The sequence below is a fragment of the Nerophis ophidion genome, linkage group LG21 (assembly GCF_033978795.1).
Source record: "Nerophis ophidion isolate RoL-2023_Sa linkage group LG21, RoL_Noph_v1.0, whole genome shotgun sequence".
NCBI classification, from domain to species: domain Eukaryota; kingdom Metazoa; phylum Chordata; class Actinopteri; order Syngnathiformes; family Syngnathidae; genus Nerophis; species Nerophis ophidion.
Genome location: NC_084631.1, coordinates 3,798,225 through 3,819,022, shown reverse-complemented (window position 1 = coordinate 3,819,022; position 20,798 = coordinate 3,798,225). Strand labels below are relative to the sequence as shown.

General features: G+C 34.7%; 1 protein-coding gene across 5 annotated transcripts in view; it reads right to left on the bottom strand.

Annotated features, from left to right (window-relative positions):
• Positions 1-20,798, bottom strand: part of taf2 (TAF2 RNA polymerase II, TATA box binding protein (TBP)-associated factor) — a 101,546-nt gene that overhangs the window by 64,319 nt on the left and 16,429 nt on the right. For all 5 annotated transcript variants that reach the window (XM_061881620.1, XM_061881622.1, XM_061881624.1 and 2 more), the window contains exons 5-12: positions 20,335-20,453; positions 18,073-18,214; positions 17,755-17,986; positions 10,452-10,636; positions 5,311-5,424; positions 4,958-5,057; positions 588-673; positions 378-513 (exon numbers count right to left, since the gene is read on the bottom strand). In XM_061881620.1, the coding sequence (XP_061737604.1) occupies positions 378-513; positions 588-673; positions 4,958-5,057; positions 5,311-5,424; positions 10,452-10,636; positions 17,755-17,986; positions 18,073-18,214; positions 20,335-20,453 (1,114 nt within the window). The remainder of the gene's footprint in view (positions 1-377; positions 514-587; positions 674-4,957; positions 5,058-5,310; positions 5,425-10,451; positions 10,637-17,754; positions 17,987-18,072; positions 18,215-20,334; positions 20,454-20,798) is intronic.

Below are 20,798 nucleotides of genomic sequence, written 5' to 3'. Positions count from 1 at the left end.
AGACAAATTTTCTGACAGTTTTTTAACGTCTTATTTTTAAAACAGTATTAAACATATATCTTGTAATAACTAATTTATTGACTAAAGTATTTGTCAGTTTTTACACATGTATTTATTATTTTCATAACTGAATAAGCTACTGAAAAAACTATTAGCGTGGCGCATCTTTTTCTTGTTGATAATGTAGAAAATTATAATATGTGAACATGTTAAACTAGAGAAGAAAGTTGCTTCTTACTCTTTTTGGGACTTATTGAATTGTGTAAATGTAAACGTTGCAAATAAGCCTTCACCATCAAGTTTGTGTTAAATAAAGTTGATTGACTGTTAAGTGCTGACTCGTGTCTGAAATGTACATGAAAGTGTGAATATGTCACCTGCAACATGAACTCCATGCTGATCCTGTTTTCTATGAGCCTCATGACCAGGTGAGCCTTGCACTGGAACATCTTGTAGTACTCCCATGAGAGAGTATGTGGGTGCTTGAGGGAGAAGTGAAGGTGGGGCGTCGGACTGGAAGAAGAAGGCGGAATGTGTCGCATGATTAGTCGTCGCGTGAGCATCAGAAATATATTACAATGTCTTACTTGTCTTTTTCTTTGACTCCAATGAAAGTCGGGTGTAAAAGAACACCTCCCATCTTCAGCTCATATTCCACGATCTTGTGCAGCTCCTGTGACAAACGACATCATTGGAAGTATAGACACACACACTGACCACGAATGTGGTCTGTAGTTTGCAGAGCTGCTCTACAAAAGTTAAAAACACTGATGTGTGGTAATGAAGATGTGGGAAAATAAATAATAAGCTACATAAAGTAGTGAAGCAGGGCTTGTTCCTATTATTCCTTGTTTTACTAACCACTTAGTGACGATTGTAACTTGTGTAAGACTGGACATAACATGCATCAATAAAGTATTTTATCTTTTCCAGACTAAAAGCCGCTACAATGTTCCTACGCTTTGAACCAAGCGGCTTATAAAACAGTGAGGCTAGTTTTTGGATTTTTCTTTGCAGACGGCCAAAATGCAAATAGTTAAAAATAGAGATGCCAGATAATGTTTTTTTTGCCGATATTGTCCAACTCTTGATTACCGATTCCGATAAAATGATAAATGGGTTGTACTTGTATAGCGCTTTTCTACCTTCAAGGTACTCAAAGCGCTTTGACACTACTTCCACATTTACTTATTCACACACACATTCACACACTGATGGAGGGAGCTGCCATGCAAGGCGCCAACCAGCACCCATCAGGAGCAAGGGTGAAGTGTCTTGCTCAGGACACAACGGACGTGACGAGGTTGGTACTAGGTGGGGATTGAACCAGGGACCCTCGGGTTGCGCACGGCCACTCTTCCACCGCGCCACGCCGTCCCCCAACCGATACCGATATATACAGTCGTGGAATTAACACATAATTATGCCTAATTTTGTTGTGGTGCCCCGCTGGATCCATTAAACAATCTAACAAGGTTTTCCAAAATAAATCAACTCAAGTTATGGAAAAAATGCCAACATGGCACTGCCATATTTATCATAAAAGTCACAAAGTGCATTATTTTTTTTAATATGCCTCAAAACAGCAGCTTGGAATTTGGGACATGCTGTCCCTGAGAGAGCATGAAAAGGTTGAGGTGGGCGGGGTTGGGGTTGGGAGATGGGGTGAAGTGAAGTGAATTATATTTATATAGCGCTTTTCTCAAGTGACACCCAATATCTAAGTTACATTTTTAAACCAGTGTAGATGGCACTGGGAGCAGGTGGGTAAAGTGTCTTGCCCAAGGACACAACGGCAGTAACTAGGATGGCACAAGCGGGAATCGAACCTGCAACCCTCAAGTTGCTAGCACGGCCACTCTACCAACCGAGCTATGCCACCGCAGCAGGGGTAGTAGGGGGTGTATATTGTAGCGTCCCGGAAGAGTTAGTGCTGCAAGGGATTCTGGGTATTTGTTCCGTTGTGTTTATGTTGTGTTACGGTGCGGATGTTCTACCAAAATGTGTTTGTCATTCTTGTTTGGTGTGGGTTCACAGTGTGGCGCACATTTGTAACAGTGTTAAAGTTGTTTATGCGGCCACCCTCAGCGTGACCTGTAAGGCTGTTGACTAAGTATGCGTGGAATTCACTTGTGTGTGTGAAAAGCCGTAGATATTATGTGACTGGGCCGGCATGCTAAGGCACTCTGTACTTCTCAATCCGTGTACACAGCGGCGTTTTAAAAAGTAATATATTTTACTTTTTGAAACCGATAGATACTTTTGAAACCGATACCGATCATTTCCGATATTACATTTTAAAGCATTTATCGGCCGATAATATCGGCAGTCCCGTATTATCGGAAATCTCTAGTTAAAAAAAACACAACCCTAAATAGGTGTGTTATTGTTTGTGCAATGGCGCCATCTTTTGAACGAGTTCACTTGTTGCAGGTGCTCCATTGCTTATCATTTTAGCGCTTTCAGCCAGAAGTAGAAATGCCGGTCCGTCTTCTAGCCGTCCATAGCATTCCGTCTTGTATGGATTCTTCATTCTAAGCCACATTTGTACGTTTTAAAATTTTACTAAAACTGTTTATACTTACTAAACCGTCCCATGTGTGATGTCTGTAGGAGTGTTTTCATGCATATTTCTACATGCTATCGCAATGTAATCAACAAAGACTAGTTAGCATTAGCTAATTTGCTAAAATGTTGTTAACACGAGTGCCTGTTCTAATATTATTAACACACAACGACATTCTTTTTGTATTGTTCCAGTTTCACAAATTCCTCAGTAAATTATTGAGTCTGTTTAGCTGTTTGGAGAGCTAGGTTTTGCAGCTAGTGGTTCCATGGCGATGTCTTCTGTTTTGTTTGATCAGCCATTTTACTGCCGTGTTACAGGCACCGTCTGGAAACAATTAAGGTATGTAAATAAACATTTACAAAATCTTCCTGTGTAAAAAACTCATTTTGCAACATATTTCTACGGCCTATAGTATGGTGCGGCTAATTTATATCGAAAACATTTCTTCCATTAATGGGTGCTGCTCTATAGTCTGGAAAATATGGTAAATATATTTGTTCTTTCTGTTTAGACAAAAAAAAATTAATGTATTGCAGGCAATTATATATGTTTTTTTTCAATATTACCTAATGATGTAATTAATATTATACTATCATACATTACAAAAAAAATTCTTAAAACAAATGTACACTACATATTGGTAGAGTGGCCGTGCCAGCAACTTGAGGGTTGCAGGTTCGATTCCCGCTCCTGCCAACCTAGTCACTGCCGTTGTGTCCTTGGGCAAGACACTTTACCCACCTGCTCCCAGTGCCACCCACACTGCTTTAAATGTAACTTAGATATTGGGTTTCACTATGTAAAGCGCTTTGAGTCACTAGAGAAAAAGCGCTATATAAATATAATTCACAATTCACATACATTTATATGAATTTAGGTTGGAAAGTAGTTATACAATGTAACAATAATGAACTAACTCTTAGTTTCATGTTTCCTAATAATGTAACAAATATTATATTGTTATACGTTACAAACTTTTTTGTAAAAACTAAAATAAATATCTGATTGACTTATGATTTGAAAGCAAGTTATCAATGAAATTATACGTTGTAAAAATGACGATGGATTTTAGAATAAAAACAAAACAAATTAAAAAAAAGCAGCTGCTTGGTTGTCAGAACTAAACCGTAAAAAACAGGAGTATTGTTTTTTCGATTTACAGTAATTTACCGCAAAAACAACATCCAGCGATTCTACTTTGAGACACTAGTGATTTAGGGCTATATAAGTAAACATTGATTGATTGATTGATTGAATCGTGGGACACCCAAAGATTCGCAGCCCTATTAAATATTTTGTTGATATTGTTAAACTGACAATAGAACTTCATCCATCCATCCATTTTCTACCGCTTATTCCCTTTTTGGGGACGCGGGGGGCGCTGGCGCCTATCTCAGCTAAAATCGGGCGGAAGGCGGGGTACACCCTGGACAAGTCGCCACCTCATCGCAGGGCCAACACAGATAGACAGACAACATTCACACACTAGGGCCAATTTAGTGTTGCCAATCAACCTATCCCCAGGTGCATGTCTTTGGAAGTGGGAGGAAGCCGGAGTACCCGGAGGGAACCCACGCATTCACGGGGAGAACATGCAAACTCCACACAGAAAGATCCCGAGCCCGGGATTGAACCATGACTACATAGGACCTTCGTATTGTGAGGCAGACGCACTAACCCCTCTTCCACCGTGAAGCCAGTGGTATCATTTTGGTGAAAAAAAAACACAAAAAAAGTCTACGATAAAATTATGGCAACTGAGCTGCCGGTCCACAGAGTACGTAAAGAATATATAATTGTCAAATGCATATGAAATGGTATAATACTATCACAAGGTGAATCCTAACACTTTCATATTATCAAATGCATATGAAATTGTATAATAATATCACAAAAAATGGTATAATACTATCACAAGGTGAATCCTAACACTTTCATATTCATTTATCACTACTGATACCAGCAGTGCTTTGGAGAAGCTATAATTGTGATGTGGTCCTCAGTGAAATCGAATTTGACACTCCTGACCTGATCCTATTTGATATTAAAGTTAAAGTTAAAGTTAAAGTACCAACACACACTAGATGTGGCAAAAGTATTCACTGGATTTGACCCATCACCCTTGATCACCTCCTGAGAGGTGAGGGGAGCAGTGAGCAGCGGCGGTGCCACGCCCGGGAATCATTTATGGAGTTTTAACCCCCAATTCCATTAAGTGAATAAAATAAAAATAAAGTGACAACAACATTTTAAATAATTAAGATTAAAGATGACTTCAACTCCATTTTAACTACAAAAATTCTGGTTTCAATGATGACTGTGTATTATCAAAAAAAGAAAACAAGCAAACAATATCTGCATTTTAAGTGACAAATCCAAAATTGGTACCTCTCTGATCCAGTGCCGGTACTCATTTACACCAAAGGTCTTCTTCAGGTACAGGCCAAAGATGTATCCAGATATTCCCTTCAACACCCACTCATCAGCCCTTGACAGGAAACATCATGTTAAATATACATTATTAATACATCAGCCATACATCTTGTATATATGATGGTGATATTACATCATAATTACATTAAGTCCAGATTCAACCAATCACATTCTGTTGCTATTAGGGATGGGTACCGTTAGCAATTTCAAGGTACTGTATGTCTGTTTTTCATCAGAGAAACTGGAGGGATGTGAATACGTTCAATAATGAAGTCAGCATATTTATGCAGGAAAATGTTGTTTCTCACCAGGACATTCTTGAGATGAAAACACCAAAAAACTGTTGAGCCAAGGCCTGGGCCAGGCAGCGGCGTGTCAGAGGGGTCTGGTCGATGATCATAGAATTGTGAAGGAGGTTGGTGCTGAAAGGACACAAAGGAAACATGAGGTAGTGTTCACACAAAGCATATCTAACACTGCTGTTGGCACACTAGATGGCGCCAACAATTGGCATCTGTCTTCCTATTGTGCACTCCTTACATACTTTGCTATGAATGTGACCTGTGCCTTCTGAGATGCTCGAACGCCTCGAATAAATTTAAGAAAGACAATGGATGGATGGATGAAGTTCTATTGTCAGTTTAACAATATCAACAAAATATTTAATAGGGCTGCGAATCTTTGGATGTCCCACGATTCAATCAATCAATCAATCAATCAATGTTTACTTATATAGCCCTAAATCACTAGTGTCTCAAAGGGCTGCACAAACCACAACACAAACCACTACGACATCCTCGGTAGGCCCACATAAGGGCAAGGAAAACTCACACCTAGTGGGACGTCGGTGACAATGACTATGAGAACCTTGGAGAGGAGGAAAGCAATGGATGTCGAGCGGGTCTAACATGATACTGTGAAAGTTCAATCCATAATGGATCCAACACAGTCGCGAGAGTCCAGTCCAAAGCGGATCCAACACAGCAGCGAGAGTCCCGTTCACAGCGGAGCCAGCAGGAAACCATCCCAAGCGGAGGCGGATCAGCAGCGCAGAGATGTCCCCAGCTGATACACAGGCAAGCAGTACATGGCCACCGGATCGGACCGGACCCCCTCCACAAGGGAGAGTGGGACATAGGAGAAAAAGAAAAGAAACGGCAGATCAACTGGTCTAAAAAGGGAGTCTATTTAAAGGCTAGAGTATACAAATGAGTTTTAAGGTGAGACTTAAATGCTTCTACTGAGGTGGCATCTCGAACTGTTACCGGGAGGGCATTCCAGAGTACTGGAGCCCAAACGGAAAACGCTCTATAGCCCGCAGACTTTTTTTGGGCTTTGGGAATCACTAATAAGCCGGAGTCCTTTGAAGGCAGATTTCTTGCCGGGACATATGGTACAATACAATCGGCAAGATAGGATGGAGCTAGACCGTGTAGTATTTTATACGTAAGTAGTAAAACCTTAAAGTCACATCTTAAGTGCACAGGAAGCCAGTGCAGGTGAGCCAGTACAGGTATATATGTATGTATATATGTATATAAAGGTATATACAGTATAGGTATATATGTATGTATATATGTATATAAAGGTATATACAGTACAGGTATATATGTATGTATATATGTATATAAAGGTATATACAGTATAGGTATATATGTTGTATATATGTATATAAAGGTATATACAGTACAGGTATATATGTATGTATATATGTATATAAAGGTATATACAGTATAGGTATATATGTATGTATATATGTATATAAAGGTATATACAGTACAGGTATATATGTATGTATATATGTATATAAAGGTATATACAGTACAGGTATATATGTATGTATATATGTATATAAAGGTATATACAGTACAGGTATATATGTATGTATATATGTATATAAAGGTATATACAGTACAGGTATATATGTATGTATATATGTATATAAAGGTATATACAGTATAGGCGTAATGTGATCAAACTTTCTTGTTCTTGTCAAAAGTCTAGCAGCCGCATTTTGTACCAACTGTAATCTTTTAATGCTAGACATGGGGAGACCCGAAAATAATACGTTACAGTAGTCGAGGCGAGACGTAACAAACGCATGGATAATGATCTCAGCGTCTTTAGTGGACAGAATGGAGCGAATTTTAGCGATATTACGGAGATGAAAGAAGGCCGTTTTAGTAACGCTTTTAATGTGTGCCTCAAAGGAGAGAGTTGGGTCAAAGATAACACCCAGATTCTTTACCGAGTCACTTTGTTTAATTGTTTGGTTGTCAAATGTTAGAGTTGTATTATTAAATAGAGGTCGGTGTCTAGCAGGACCGATAATCAGCATTTCCGTTTTTTTGGCGTTGAGTTGCAAAAAGTTAGCGGACATCCATTGTTTAATTTCATTAAGACACGCCTCCAGCTGACTACAATCCACCGTGTTGGTCAGCTTTAGGGGCATGTAGAGTTGGGTGTCATCAGCATAACAGTGAAAGCTAACACCGTATTTGCGTATGATGTCACCTAGCGGCAGCATGTAGATGCTGAAGAGTGCAGGGCCAAGGACCGAACCCTGGGGAACTCCACACGTTACCTTAATGTAATCTGAGGTCACATTGTTATGGGAGACACACTGCATCCTATCAGTAAGATAAGAGTTAAACCAAGACAGGGCTAAGTCTGACATACCAATTCGTGTTTTGATACGTTCTAATAAAATATTATGATCGACGGTATCGAAAGCGGCGCTAAGATCGAGGAGCAGCAACATAGATGACGCATCAGTTCAGATTCAGTTCAATATCGATCCTTGGGGTCACGATTCGATAAAAAATCGATTTTTTTCCAATTCAACACGATTCTCGATTCAAAAACTATTTTTTTCCCGATTTAAAAGGATTCCCTATTCATTCAATACATAGGATTTCAGCAGGATCTACCCCAGTCTGCTGACATGCTAGCAGAGTAGAAGATTTTTGTAAAAAGCTTTTATAATTATAAAGGACAATGTTTTATCAACTGATTGCAATAATGTAAATTTGTTTTAACTATTAAACGAACCAAAAATATGACTTATTTTATCTTTGTGAAAACATTGGACACAGTGTGTTGTCAAGCTTATGAGATGCCATGCAAGTGTAAGCCACTGTGATACTATTGTTCTTTTTTATTATTTTCATAAATGTCTAATGATAATGTCAATGAGGGATTTTTAATCACTGCTATGCTGAAATGATAACTAATATTGATACTGTTGTTGATAATATTCATTTTTGTTTCACTACTTTTGGTTTGTTCTGTGTGGTGTTTGTGTCTCCTCTCAATTGCTCTGTTTATTGCAGTTCTGAGTGTTGCTGGGTCAGGTTCCGTTTTGGAATTGGATTGCATTGTTATGGTATTGCTGTGTATTGTTTTGTTGGATTGATAAAAAAAAATAAAAAAATCGATTTAAAAAAAAAATGAGAATAGATTCCGAATCGCAAAACGTGAGAATCGCGATTCCAAATCAAATAGATTTTTCCCCACACCCCTAATATTTAAACCATTTCCTTATTTTTTTTATTGCATACATCCATCCATCCATTTTCTACCGCTTATTCCCTTGCGGGTGGCGGGGGGGTGCTGGAGCCTACATCAGCTGCATACAATTGTTTGAAAAAACAAAAGCCAATAGTACACAATAACTAAACAAAAGCAAAAACTACTATCAACTACTCTTTTTTTATTTATTTATTATTTTGCCCCTCAAAGTTGTCCTGTGTCCAAAGAATTACCCACATAGTTTGTAAAAATGATCAAATAACAACAACAACAACAACAAAATAAAAGTATTTACATGATCACTTTCCTATGGATCATAAAGGGCTCGAAAGTGCAGGTGATTTTGCAATGCATTGTGGGGGCTGGGTAGCCATTGTTGCTAGACAAAGTGACTGTACTCAACAAGCAGAATTGTGAGAAAGAGTTGGATTAAAATATATTTGACAAAATAAAAAAATGAAGGAACTGTACCGACACAAATTGGAACCAGTTCCAAAGGCTTGTCACCTCAAAAATAAGTGAAATTGGTAGAATTGATCCATATTAATAACGCCACATTAATCCAGATTAATCACAGAATTTATTTTGCTCCTTTACTTTGATTGATTGAAACTTTTATTAGTAGATTGCACAGTACAGTACATATTCCGTACAATTGACTACTAAATGGTAACACCCCAATAAGTTTTTTAACTTGTTTAAGTCGGGGTCCACCTTAATCAATTCATTACCTTCTATCCATTCAAATAATAAAATGGCATTTGGGGTCTTTTGTATTTCATTGAAATGTTAACTGAAATCCTGCAAGACAGTTTAAACTACGAGTAATACTTGTGATCAATAAGGAAGGATATATATATATATACAGTATATAATTTATATAGATTTATTTTGCCGTTTTTGTTGACATGTTAAAGGTGTTTTAATGAATATACATGCATGTTTAACATATAGATTCCTATCTTTCATGAAGACAAGAATATAAGTTGGTGTATTACCTGATTCTGATGACTTGCATTGATTGGAATCAGACAGTATAGTGCTGATAATGTCCACGTTTTCAAATGGAGGAGAAAAAAAGTTCCTCCTTTCTGTCTAATACCACATGAATGTCGTTGGTTTTTGGCATCTTATTTGTCCAGCTTCCATAGTTGTTTTTATACACTTTACAAGAAATACATTGGCGGCAAACTCAATGGCTTGCTAGCTTGTTTGCGCTGGCTTTCGGAGACTCTTATTTTGTTAGCGCAGACGCGATGGAGCGGTGCTTTTATTGTGAAGACAGGAACTGTGCGATCAGTCTTTAGGCTTTTGACGGGAAGTACGGTTGAAATAAAAAGTGGCTTTTTTCCTTTACACTTTTGATTGATTGATTGAAACTTTTATTAGTAGATTGCACAGTACAGTACATATTCTGCACAATTGACCACTAAATGGTAACACCCCAATAAGTTTTTCAACTTGTTTAAGTCGGGTTTTACGTGTGACGGTCACGTGTCCGCCTAGCTCTGTTTGATTGGTCCAAAAACCAAATAAAACATTAATAGATCGATTAAAAAAAAGTAGCGAGTAGCGAGCTGAATGGAGATAAATGGAGTGGAGATAAATGGAGCGGAGTAAAAGTAGCGTTTCTTCTCTGTAAATATACTCAAGTAAAAGTAAAAGTATGTTGCATAAAAACTACTGTTAGAAGTACAATTTATCCCAAAAGTTACTCAAGTAGATGTAACGGAGTAAATGTAGCGCGTTACTACCCACCTCTGCCTGCAACCCTCAGGTTTCTGGCACGGCCGCTCTACCCTCTACGCCATGCCCCCCCTTTATGATTGTTATTTCTATGTGAAGGACTTCCCTTTTTGGCAGGTCAGAAAATGTGCACGGTATCAAAACCAGCTGTCTTAAAAAGGAAAACGCTTACCTGAAGATGCTCATGGAAGCATAGGAAGACACCTGCACATAGGACTCATCCACAAAAACCGTCTTAAAGCAGGAGTAAGGGTAGCGGCAAGTCAGGATTTCTTCATAGAACTCAAACACCTCATGCAGGTAAGACATAGAGTGCTTGAGAAGTGGCAACAGCTGGGGAAGGCAAAAGTGGGTCACCTGAGGGGAGAGCAGAAGCAAACAATAACAAATTAGGAAAGTACAGTGGAAACAGGCACAATTTGAAAGTAGCAAGAAATCAAAGAACAATGGCTTTTTGTTTTAAAGGGGAACATTATCAGCAGACCTATGTAAGCGTCAATATATACCTTGATGGTGCAGAAAAAAGACCATATATTTTTTTAACCGATTTCCGAACTCTAACAGGGTGAATTTTGGCGAATTAAACGCCTTTCTGTTTATCGCGCTGGAGGCAATGACGTCAGAATGTGACGTCGCCGAGGTAACACACCCGCCATTTTCATTTTCAACACATTACAAACACCGGGTCTCAGCTCTGTTATTTTCCGTTTTTTTTGACTATTTTTTGGAACCTTGGAGACATCATGCCTCGATGGTGTGTTGTCGTTGGGTGTAACAACACTAACAGGGAGGGATTCAAGTTGCACCACTGGCAAGAAATCTGCCGCCAGACCCCCATTGAATGTACCAGAGTGTCTTCACATTTGACCGGCGATGCTAAGACAGACATGGCACATAGATGTATGGATAACCTGCAGATGCATTTGCAACGATAGTCAACGAAATCACAAAGGTGAGATTTGTTGATGTTGACTGCCAGCTAATCGATGCTAACATGCTATTTACCGGCGGTGCTAAAGCAGACATGGCACAGAGATGTATGGATAACCTGCAGATGCATTTGCAACTATATTACGTTTCCTTCCACCCACATTTAATGCAAAACAAACACTTACCAATCGACAGATTTAAGTTGCTCCAGTGTCAAAAGATGCGAAAGTCCTGATCGTTTGGTCCGCACATTTTACCGGCGATGCTAACGCAGCTATTCGGCCATGCTATGGCTATGAATAGCGTCAATAGCTTCAGTTTCTTCTTCAATACTTTCATACTCCAACCATCTGTTTCAATACATGCGTAATCTGTTGAATCGCTTAAGTAGCTGAAATCTGAGTTTGAATCCAAGCTAATGTCGCTATATCTTGCTGTGGTATTCCCATTGTTTGTTTACATTGGCAGCACTGTATGACATCACAGGGAAATGGCCAGTGTCTTCACAGAGAGCGAAAATAAGGCACTTTAAAGCTTTATTTAGGGATATTCCGAGACCGGTAAAATTTTGAAAAAAACTTCAAAAAATACAACAAGCCACTGGGAACTGATTTTGATTGTTTTTAACCCTTTTGAAATTGTGATAATGTTCCCCTTTAATGTTAAAAAAAACATTGAACTTTTCCTTTTAACTTGGGGAAAAAAAATATATATGTTTTTTAATGTTGAAAAAACATTCGATTTTTCTTATGTTGAAAAACACATTAGCGTTTAATTTTAATGTTAAAAATACTGTAAATTTATTTTAAAGTTGCAATAAACTTTACGTTTTAGTTTAAATGTTTGAAAAACATTGTATTTTTCTTTAAATGTTACAAAAAAACATTGTATTTTTGTTTTAATGATTAAAAAATATATATTTTTATTTTCATGTTGAAATGGATGGATTTTTGTTTGTAAAAAAAAAACAATTTTATTTTTATCATTTTAGTGTGTTTTTTGAAAAAAAAAAAAAAAAAGTTTCCGGTTCTTCTGTTGAACAAAAATGTTTTGCTTTTCATGTTAAAAAAACATTGGCTTTTGGTGTTTAAGTTCGAAAAAACATTGGATGATTCTTTTCATGTAAAAAAAATAATTTTGGTTTTCAAAAATAAAAAATAAATCTGAGTTATTTTAGTGTCTTTTTTAAAAGGAAATTATTATTATGTTAAATATTTTGGTTGTCATGACATAAACATTGGCTTATTTTTTCAGGTTAATAAAAACATGAGATATTTGTTTTTATTTTGGAAAAAAAATATATGACATTTTTCCCTTCATGTCAGAAAAATAACTAGATTTTCTTTTCATGTTGAAAAAAACATTGGATTTTTATTATGTCAAAAAAACATTGGATTTTTATCATGTCAAAAAAACATTGTATATTAGTTTTAATTTAAAAAAAACATTTTTCTTTTAATGTTGGAAAAACATTGGGTTTTAAGTTTAATGTTTAAGAAAACAATGGATTTTCTTTTCATGTTGAAAAAAACATTGATTATTTCTATGTTGGAAAAACATTTTATTTTAGTTTTAATGTTAAAAAAACCATTGAATTTTTCAATTAATGTTGGAAAAACATTCGATTTTAGATTTAATATTTAAGAAAACATCAGATTTTCTTTTCATGTAAAAAAAAAAAATTGAGTTTTTGTTTTAAAAAAAAATGTATTCATTTAATTGTTTGCGATTTTTGGGGAAAAAATATATCTATGTTTAAAAAAATACATTTTCGTTTTCATGTTGAAAAAAACATTGGATTTTTCATTTCATGTTAAAAAACATTGGATTTTAGAGTTCAATGTTAAAAAAAACAATGGCTTTAGGTAGTCAGGTTTAAAAAAAAAAAAATCATTGGATTTTTCTTTTCATGTTGAAAAAAAAACGCATTTTTCCTATGATGGAAAAACATTGTATTTTAGTTTTAATGTTAAAAAAACATTACATTTTTCTTTTCATGTTGAAAAATTTTTAGATGCTGGTTTTCAAAATAAAACACTTATTTTTATTATTTTAGTGGGATCTTTTTTAAAAATACATATTTTTATGTTAAAAAATACTTTTTTTTATATATAAGAAAACAGGATTTTCTTTTCATTTTGGAAAAAATATGTAATTTTTCTTCCATCCATTTATTACCGCTTATTCCCTTTCTTATCATGTTAAAACAATATTGGATTTTGGTTCCTTAAACAAAACACATTTATTTTAATATTTGTTGCATGATATTGGAGAACATAATGTACTGTGATATTGTTAATGATGTTAGCAATAAGAATGACTACAAAAATATACTCTGTTGCAAATCACTCCGTCTGTCATATGCAAAAAAACCTTAGATTTTTCCTATGATGGAAAAAACCTTGTATTTTAGTTTTAATGTTAAAAAAACATTAAATTTTTCTTTTCATGTTGAAAAATTTTTAGATGCTGGTTTTCAAAATAAAACACTTTTATTTTTATTATTTTAGTGGGAATTTTTTTTTTCAAATACATATTTTTATGTTAAAAAATACTTTTTTTTATATATAAAAAAACAAAGGATTTTTTTTCATTTTGGAAAAAATATGTAATTAGTCTTCCATCCATTTATTACCGCTTATTCCCTTTCTTATCATGTTAAAACAATATTGGATTTTGGTTCCTTAAACAAAACATTATTTTTTTAAATATTTGTTTCATGATATTTGGAGAAAATAATGTACTGTGATATTGTTAATGATGTTAGCAATAAGAATGACTACAAAAATATACTCTGTTGCAAATCACTCTGTGTGTCATATGCAAAAAAACCTTAGATTTTTCCTATGAAGGAATAACATTGTATTTTATTTTAATGTTAAAAAAACATTTAATTTTTCTTTTCATGTTGAAAAATTTTTAGATGCTGGTTTTCAAAATAAAACACTTTTATTTTTATTATTTTAGTGGGATTTTTTTTTAAAATACATATTTTTATGTTAAAAAATACTTTTTTTATATATAAAAAAACTAAGGATTTTTTTTTCATTTTGGAAAAAATATGTAATTTGTCTTCCATCCATTTATTACCGCTTATTCCCTTTCTTATCATGTTAAAACAATATTGGATTTTGGTTCCTTAAACAAAACATATTTATTTTAATATTTGTTGCATGATATTGGAGAACATAATGTACTGTGATATTGTTAATGATGTTAGCAATAAGAATGACTACAAAAATATACTCTGTTGCAAATCACTCTGTGTCATATGCAAAAAAACATTAGATTTTTCCTATGATGGAAAAACAATGTATTTTATTTTAATGTTAAAAAAACATTTAATTTTTCTTTTCATGTTGAAAAATGTTTAAATGCTGGTTTTCAAAATAAAACACTTTTATTTTTATTATTTTAGTGGGATTTTTTTTTTAAATACATATTTTTATGTTAAAAAATACTTTTTTTATATATAAAAAAACTAAGGATTTTTTTCATTTTGGAAAAAATATGTAATTTGTCTTCCATCCATTTATTACCGCTTATTCCCTTTCTTACCATGTTAAAACAATATTGGATTTTGGTTCCTTAAACAAAACATATTTATTTTAATATTTGTTGCATGATATTGGAGAACATAATGTACTGTGATATTGTTAATGATGTTAGCAATAAGAATGACTACAAAAATATACTCTGTTGCAAATCACTCTGTGTCATATGCAAAAAAACCTTAGATTTTTCCTATGAAGGAATAACATTGTATTTTATTTTAATGTTAAAAAAACATTTAATTTTTCTTTTCATGTTGAAAAATTTTTAGATGCTGGTTTTCAAAATAAAACACTTTTATTTTTATTATTTTAGTGGGATTTTTTTTTAAAATACATATTTTTATGTTAAAAAATACTTTTTTTATATATAAAAAAAACAGGATTTTTTTTCATTTTGGAAAAAATATGTAATCTGTCTTCCATCCATTTATTACCGCTTATTCCCTTTCTTACCATGTTAAAACAATATTGGATTTTGGTTCCTTAAACAAAACATAGTTATTTTAATGTTTGTTGCATGATATTGGAGAACATAATGTATTGTGATATTGTTAATGATGTTAGCAATAAGAATGACTACAAAAATATACTCTGTTGCAAATCACTCTGTGTCTTATGCAAAAAAACATTAGATTTTTCCTACGATGGAAAAAACATTGTATTTTATTTTAATGTTAAAAAAACATTTAATTTTTCTTTTCATGTTGAAAAATTTTTAGATGCTGGTTTTCAAAATAAAACACTTTTATTTGTATTATTTTAGTGGGATTAAAAAAAAAAAAGCATATTTTTATGTTAAAAAATACTTTTTTTCTATATAAAAAAACATAGGATTTTTTTTCATTTTGGAAAAAATATGTAATTTGTCTTCCATCCATTTATTACCGCTTATTCCCTTTCTTATCATGTTAAAACAATATTGGATTTTGGTTCCTTAAACAAAACATAGTTATTTTAATATTTGTTGCATGATATTGGAGAACATAATGTACTGTGATATTGTTAATGATGTTAGCAATAAGAATGACTACAAAAATATACTCTGTTGCAAATCACTCTGTCATATGCAAAAAAACATTAGATTTTTCCTATGATGAAAAAACCTTGTATTTTAGTTTTAATGTTAAAAAAAACTTTAATTTTTCTTTTCATGTTGAAACATTTTTAGATGCTGGTTTTCAAAATAAAACACTTTTATTTGTATTATTTTAGTGGGATTTTTTTTTTTAAATACATATTTTTATGTTAAAAAATACTTTTTTTATATATAAAAAAAACATAGGATTTTTTTTCATTTTGGAAAAAATATGTAATTTGTATTCCATCCATTTATTACCGCTTATTACCTTTCTTATCATGTTAAAACAATATTGGATTTTGGTTCCTTAAACAAAACAGTTATTTTAATGTTTGTTGCATGATATTGGAGAACATAATGTACTGTGATATTGTTAATGATGTTAGCAATAAGAATGACTACAAAAATATACTCTGTTGCAAATCACTTTGTGTCATATGCAAAAAAACATTAGATTTTTCCTTTGATGGAAAAAACATTGTATTTTAGTTTTAATGTTAAAAAAACATTACATTTTTCTTTTCATGTTGAAAAATTTTTAGATGCTGGTTTTCAAAATAAAACACTTTTATTTTTATTATTTTAGTGGGATTTTTTTTTTTAAATACATATTTTTATGTTAAAAAATACTTTTTTTATATATATAAAAAACAAAGGATTTTTTTTCATTTTGAAAAAAATATGTAATTTGTCTTCCATCCATTTATTACCGGTTATTCCCTTTCTTATCATGTTAAAACAGTATTGGATTTTGGTTCCTTAAACAAAACCTATTTATTTTAATATTTGTTGCATGATATTGGAGAACATAATGTACTGTGATATTGTTAATGATGTTAGCAATAAGAATGACTACAAAAATATACTCTGTTGCAAATCACTCTGTGTCATATGCAAAAAAACATTAGATTTTTCCTATGATGGAAAAACATTGTATTTTATTTTAATGTTAAAATAACATTTAATTTTTCTTTTCATGTTGAAAAATTTTTAAATGCTGGTTTTCAAAATAAAACACTTTTATTTTTATTATTTTAGTGGGATTTTTTTTTTTTAATACATATTTTTATGTTATAAAATACTTTTTTTATATACAAAAAAACATAGGATTTTTTTTCATTTTGTAAAAAATATGTAATTTGTCTTCCATCCATTTATTACCGCTTATTCCCTTTCTTATCATGTTAAAACAATATTGGATTTTGGTTCCTTAAACAAAACATATTTATTTTAATATTTGTTGCATGATATTGGAGAACATAATGTACTGTGATATTGTTAATGATGTTAGCAATAAGAATGACTACAAAAATATACTCTGTTGCAAATCACTCTGTGTCATATGCAAAAAAACATTAGATTTTTCCTATGATGGAAAAACATTGTATTTTATTTTAATGTTAAAAAAACATTTAATTTTTCTTTTCATGTTGAAAAATTTTTAAATGCTGCTTTTCAAAATAAAACACTTTTATTTTTATTATTTTAGTGGGATTTTTTTTTAAATACATATTTTTATGTTATAAAATACTTTTTTTATATATAAAAATACTAAGGATTTTTTTTCATTTTGAAAAAAATATGTAATTTGTTTTCCATCCATTTATTACCGCTTATTCCCTTTCTTATCATGTTAAAACAATATTGGATTTTGGTTCCTTAAACAAAACATTATTTTTTTAAATATTTGTTGCATGATATTGGAGAACATAATGTACTATGATATTGTTAATGATGTTAGCAATAAGAATGACTACAAAAATATACTCTGTTGCAAATCACTCTGTGTGTCATATGCATATCCTGTTTTTCTAGATTCTACATTTCCCCCACAACCAAAAGCCTTCATTTGCAGTCACTTTCTTTACACAACACTTCTATTATATCGCCGAAATGAAAGCATGTCAACTCACCTCATGCATGTAGGGATCTACTAGGATTTCAAAGGGTCCAACTGCCAGGGAGATGTTGGGAGCCGCAGTGGGGATGGACAGGGTGTAATGGAAGGTTTTCTTCCTCATGTCATGTGTGTAGATTGTCTCCACCAGATCGCCACATGACACAGCAACCATGGAGGAGTCTATGGTGAACTCCAGCTTCCATGTACATAATTCGGAGTAAGAGTCCACACAGGGGAACCAGAACCTAGGCAAACAGAACAATTTGAAGAACGGCCCTTCGTATTAAGCTGCATGAGATAACGCAAATATAATCACAAAGGTGATGAATACCTGGTGGAGTTGTGGTGTCCAAAGGAGAACACGTGTGCTCCTCTCTCTGACAAACTTCCTTCCATATCGGGGACAACAAAGTGCAGACCCCCTTTGGGCTGGTCCAGAGAATATTCAATGTATACCTTTAAAATATGGGACTCTGTCGACAAAAACACAGAGGCAGTAAATCACAAACTATGTTGGAGAGACATCTGAAGTCCTCTCCAAGGTTTCTCATAGTCAGCATTGTCACTGGCGTCCCACTGGATGTGAATTCTCCCTGCCCACTGGGTGTGAGTTTTCCTTGCCCTTTTGTGGGTTCTTCCGAGGATGTCGTAGTCGTAATGATTTGTGCAGTCCTTTGAGACATTTGTGATTTGGGGCTATATAAATAAACATTGATTGATTGATTGATTATAGTATAAAAAACATGCTTGTAATTTGAAATTGTGCACCTGATTGTTAGTTTAAAAAAAACATTAAAGGTGTATGTTAAATTATCCTTGCATTGTGGGAAAAAATGTACTAAAATAAATCACCAAAAACTTGCATTTGGGGATAGGTTGATTGGCAACACTAAATGGTCCCTAGTGTGTGAATGTGAGTGTGAATGTTGTCTATCTGTGTTGGCTCCGCGATCAGGTGGCGACTTGTCCAGGGTGTAACCCGCCTTCCGCCCAAATGCAGCTGAGATAGGCTCCAGCACCCCCCGCGACCTCAAAAATGGACAAGCGGTAGAAAATGGATGGATGGAAATCACCAAGGGTCTAAAAATGAATATGGCATTTAAGGCCAGCAGTCCATGTAAGGTCAGGTGAGGCAGGGGTGTCAAACTCAAATACAGAGTGGGCCAAAATGTAAAACTGAACAAAGCCGCGGGCCAAGGTTGTACAAATTAACCTTTTAATAGGGACCCAAACAAGTTTTGCATTGAATATTGAACAAGAAAGGCTTAAATAGGGGGTTAGTGCATCTGCCTCACAATACAAAGGTCCTGAGTAATCCTGGGTTTCTGTGTGGAGTTTGCATGTTCTCCCCGTGACTGCGTGGGTTCCCACCGGGTACTCGGGCTTCCTCCCATGGAACAGGCAGAGCTTGTATAACATAATGATGCAAAATCAACTTTCAAAAAACAAACGAAAAAACATCAGTGGTATCAATCCATCCATTTTCTACCGCTTTCTCCCTTACGGGGTTTGCGAGGGGCGCTGGCGCCTATCTCAGCTACAATCGGGCGGAAGGCGGGGTACACCCTGGACAAGTCGCCACCTCATCGCAGGGCCAACACAGATAGACAACATTCACACACTAGGGACCATTTAGTGTTGCCAATCAACCTATCCCCAGGTGCATGTCTTTGGAAGTGGGAGGAAGCCGGAGTACCCGGAGGGAACCCACGCATTCACGGGGAGAACATGCAAACTCCACACAGAAAGATCCCGAGCCCGGATTTGAACCCAGGACTGCAGGACCTTCGTATTGTGAGGCAGACGCACTAACCCCTCTGCCACCGTGAAGCCCAGTGGTATATTAAATAAAATTTAATTTAAAAAATGAATGCCTCCTTTCTATTTGCAGCCTTCTGAGGTAAATATCAACATTAACTTTTTCCACAGGCTAATAAATTCGAAAATAAAATAAAAATGAGGTGGGCGGGGTTTGGTGGTAGCGAGGGGTGTATATTGTAGCGTTCCGGAAAAGTTATTGCTGCATGGGGTTCTGGGTATTTGTTCTGTTGTGTTTATGTTGTGTTACGGTGCGGGTGTTCTCCCGAAATGTGTTTTGTCATTCTTGTTTGGTGTGGGTTCAAATTGTGGCGCATATTTGTAACAATGTTAAAGTTGTTTATACGGCCACCCTCAGTGTGACCAGTATGGCTGTTGACCAAGTATGTGTGGAAGCTGCATATATTATGTGACTTGGCCAGCATGCTGTTTATATGGAGGAAAAGAGGACGTGACGACATGCTGTAGAGGACACTAAAGGCAGTGCCTTTAAGGCATGCTCCCAATTTTGTTGTCCGGGTGGAAATCAGGAGAATGGTTGCCCAGGGAGATTTTCGGGAAGGGCACTAAACTCGGGAGGGTTGGCAAGTATGAGTATTAGCTGTGATTTTGGAGTTACCGGCGGGCCAGCTTTAATGTTAATTTGATATTGCCTCAAGGGCCAAATGAAATTAAACGGCGGGCCAGAGTTTGACACCCATGAGGTAATGAATTGCATTGAAAAAAAGAAAATCATTTTGGATTTTTACACTTGGGTTTGTTTTCATAGCCTCACCATCTCCTTGTTTCCAGAGCTCAGAAGGAACCTTGATGACCAACTCGCCATGTCCTCCATCAGGGTCCACAGCACTCACTGCTGCCGTGTACGCACTGGAGAAGTAATTCAGGTTCCTTCTGTGAAGAAACATCAATTACAACTTGACAGTTATTCTCAGTAGTCCTGGGTGGGATTCAAAATGGCCGAAAAATTATATTTTGACAAAAAAAAAGCATGTTTTATTGTAAGTTTATGAGTTAGACTATGTTTAGAACTATATTTAGATGTATTATTTTGTTTTGTTTTGTCAGAATGACCGCAATGCATGCTTCCGGGCAATACTTTCTTTATACACAACGCTGACCTCCCTCCATCTCAGTCAAACAGTCAACTGTTCATGCTTTGAGTGCTTGATTAAGTGCATCAAAAAGTTTATCTGACAAAAGTTAGACAACTTGATTGTCTTGGTGAAGATGGTGCCA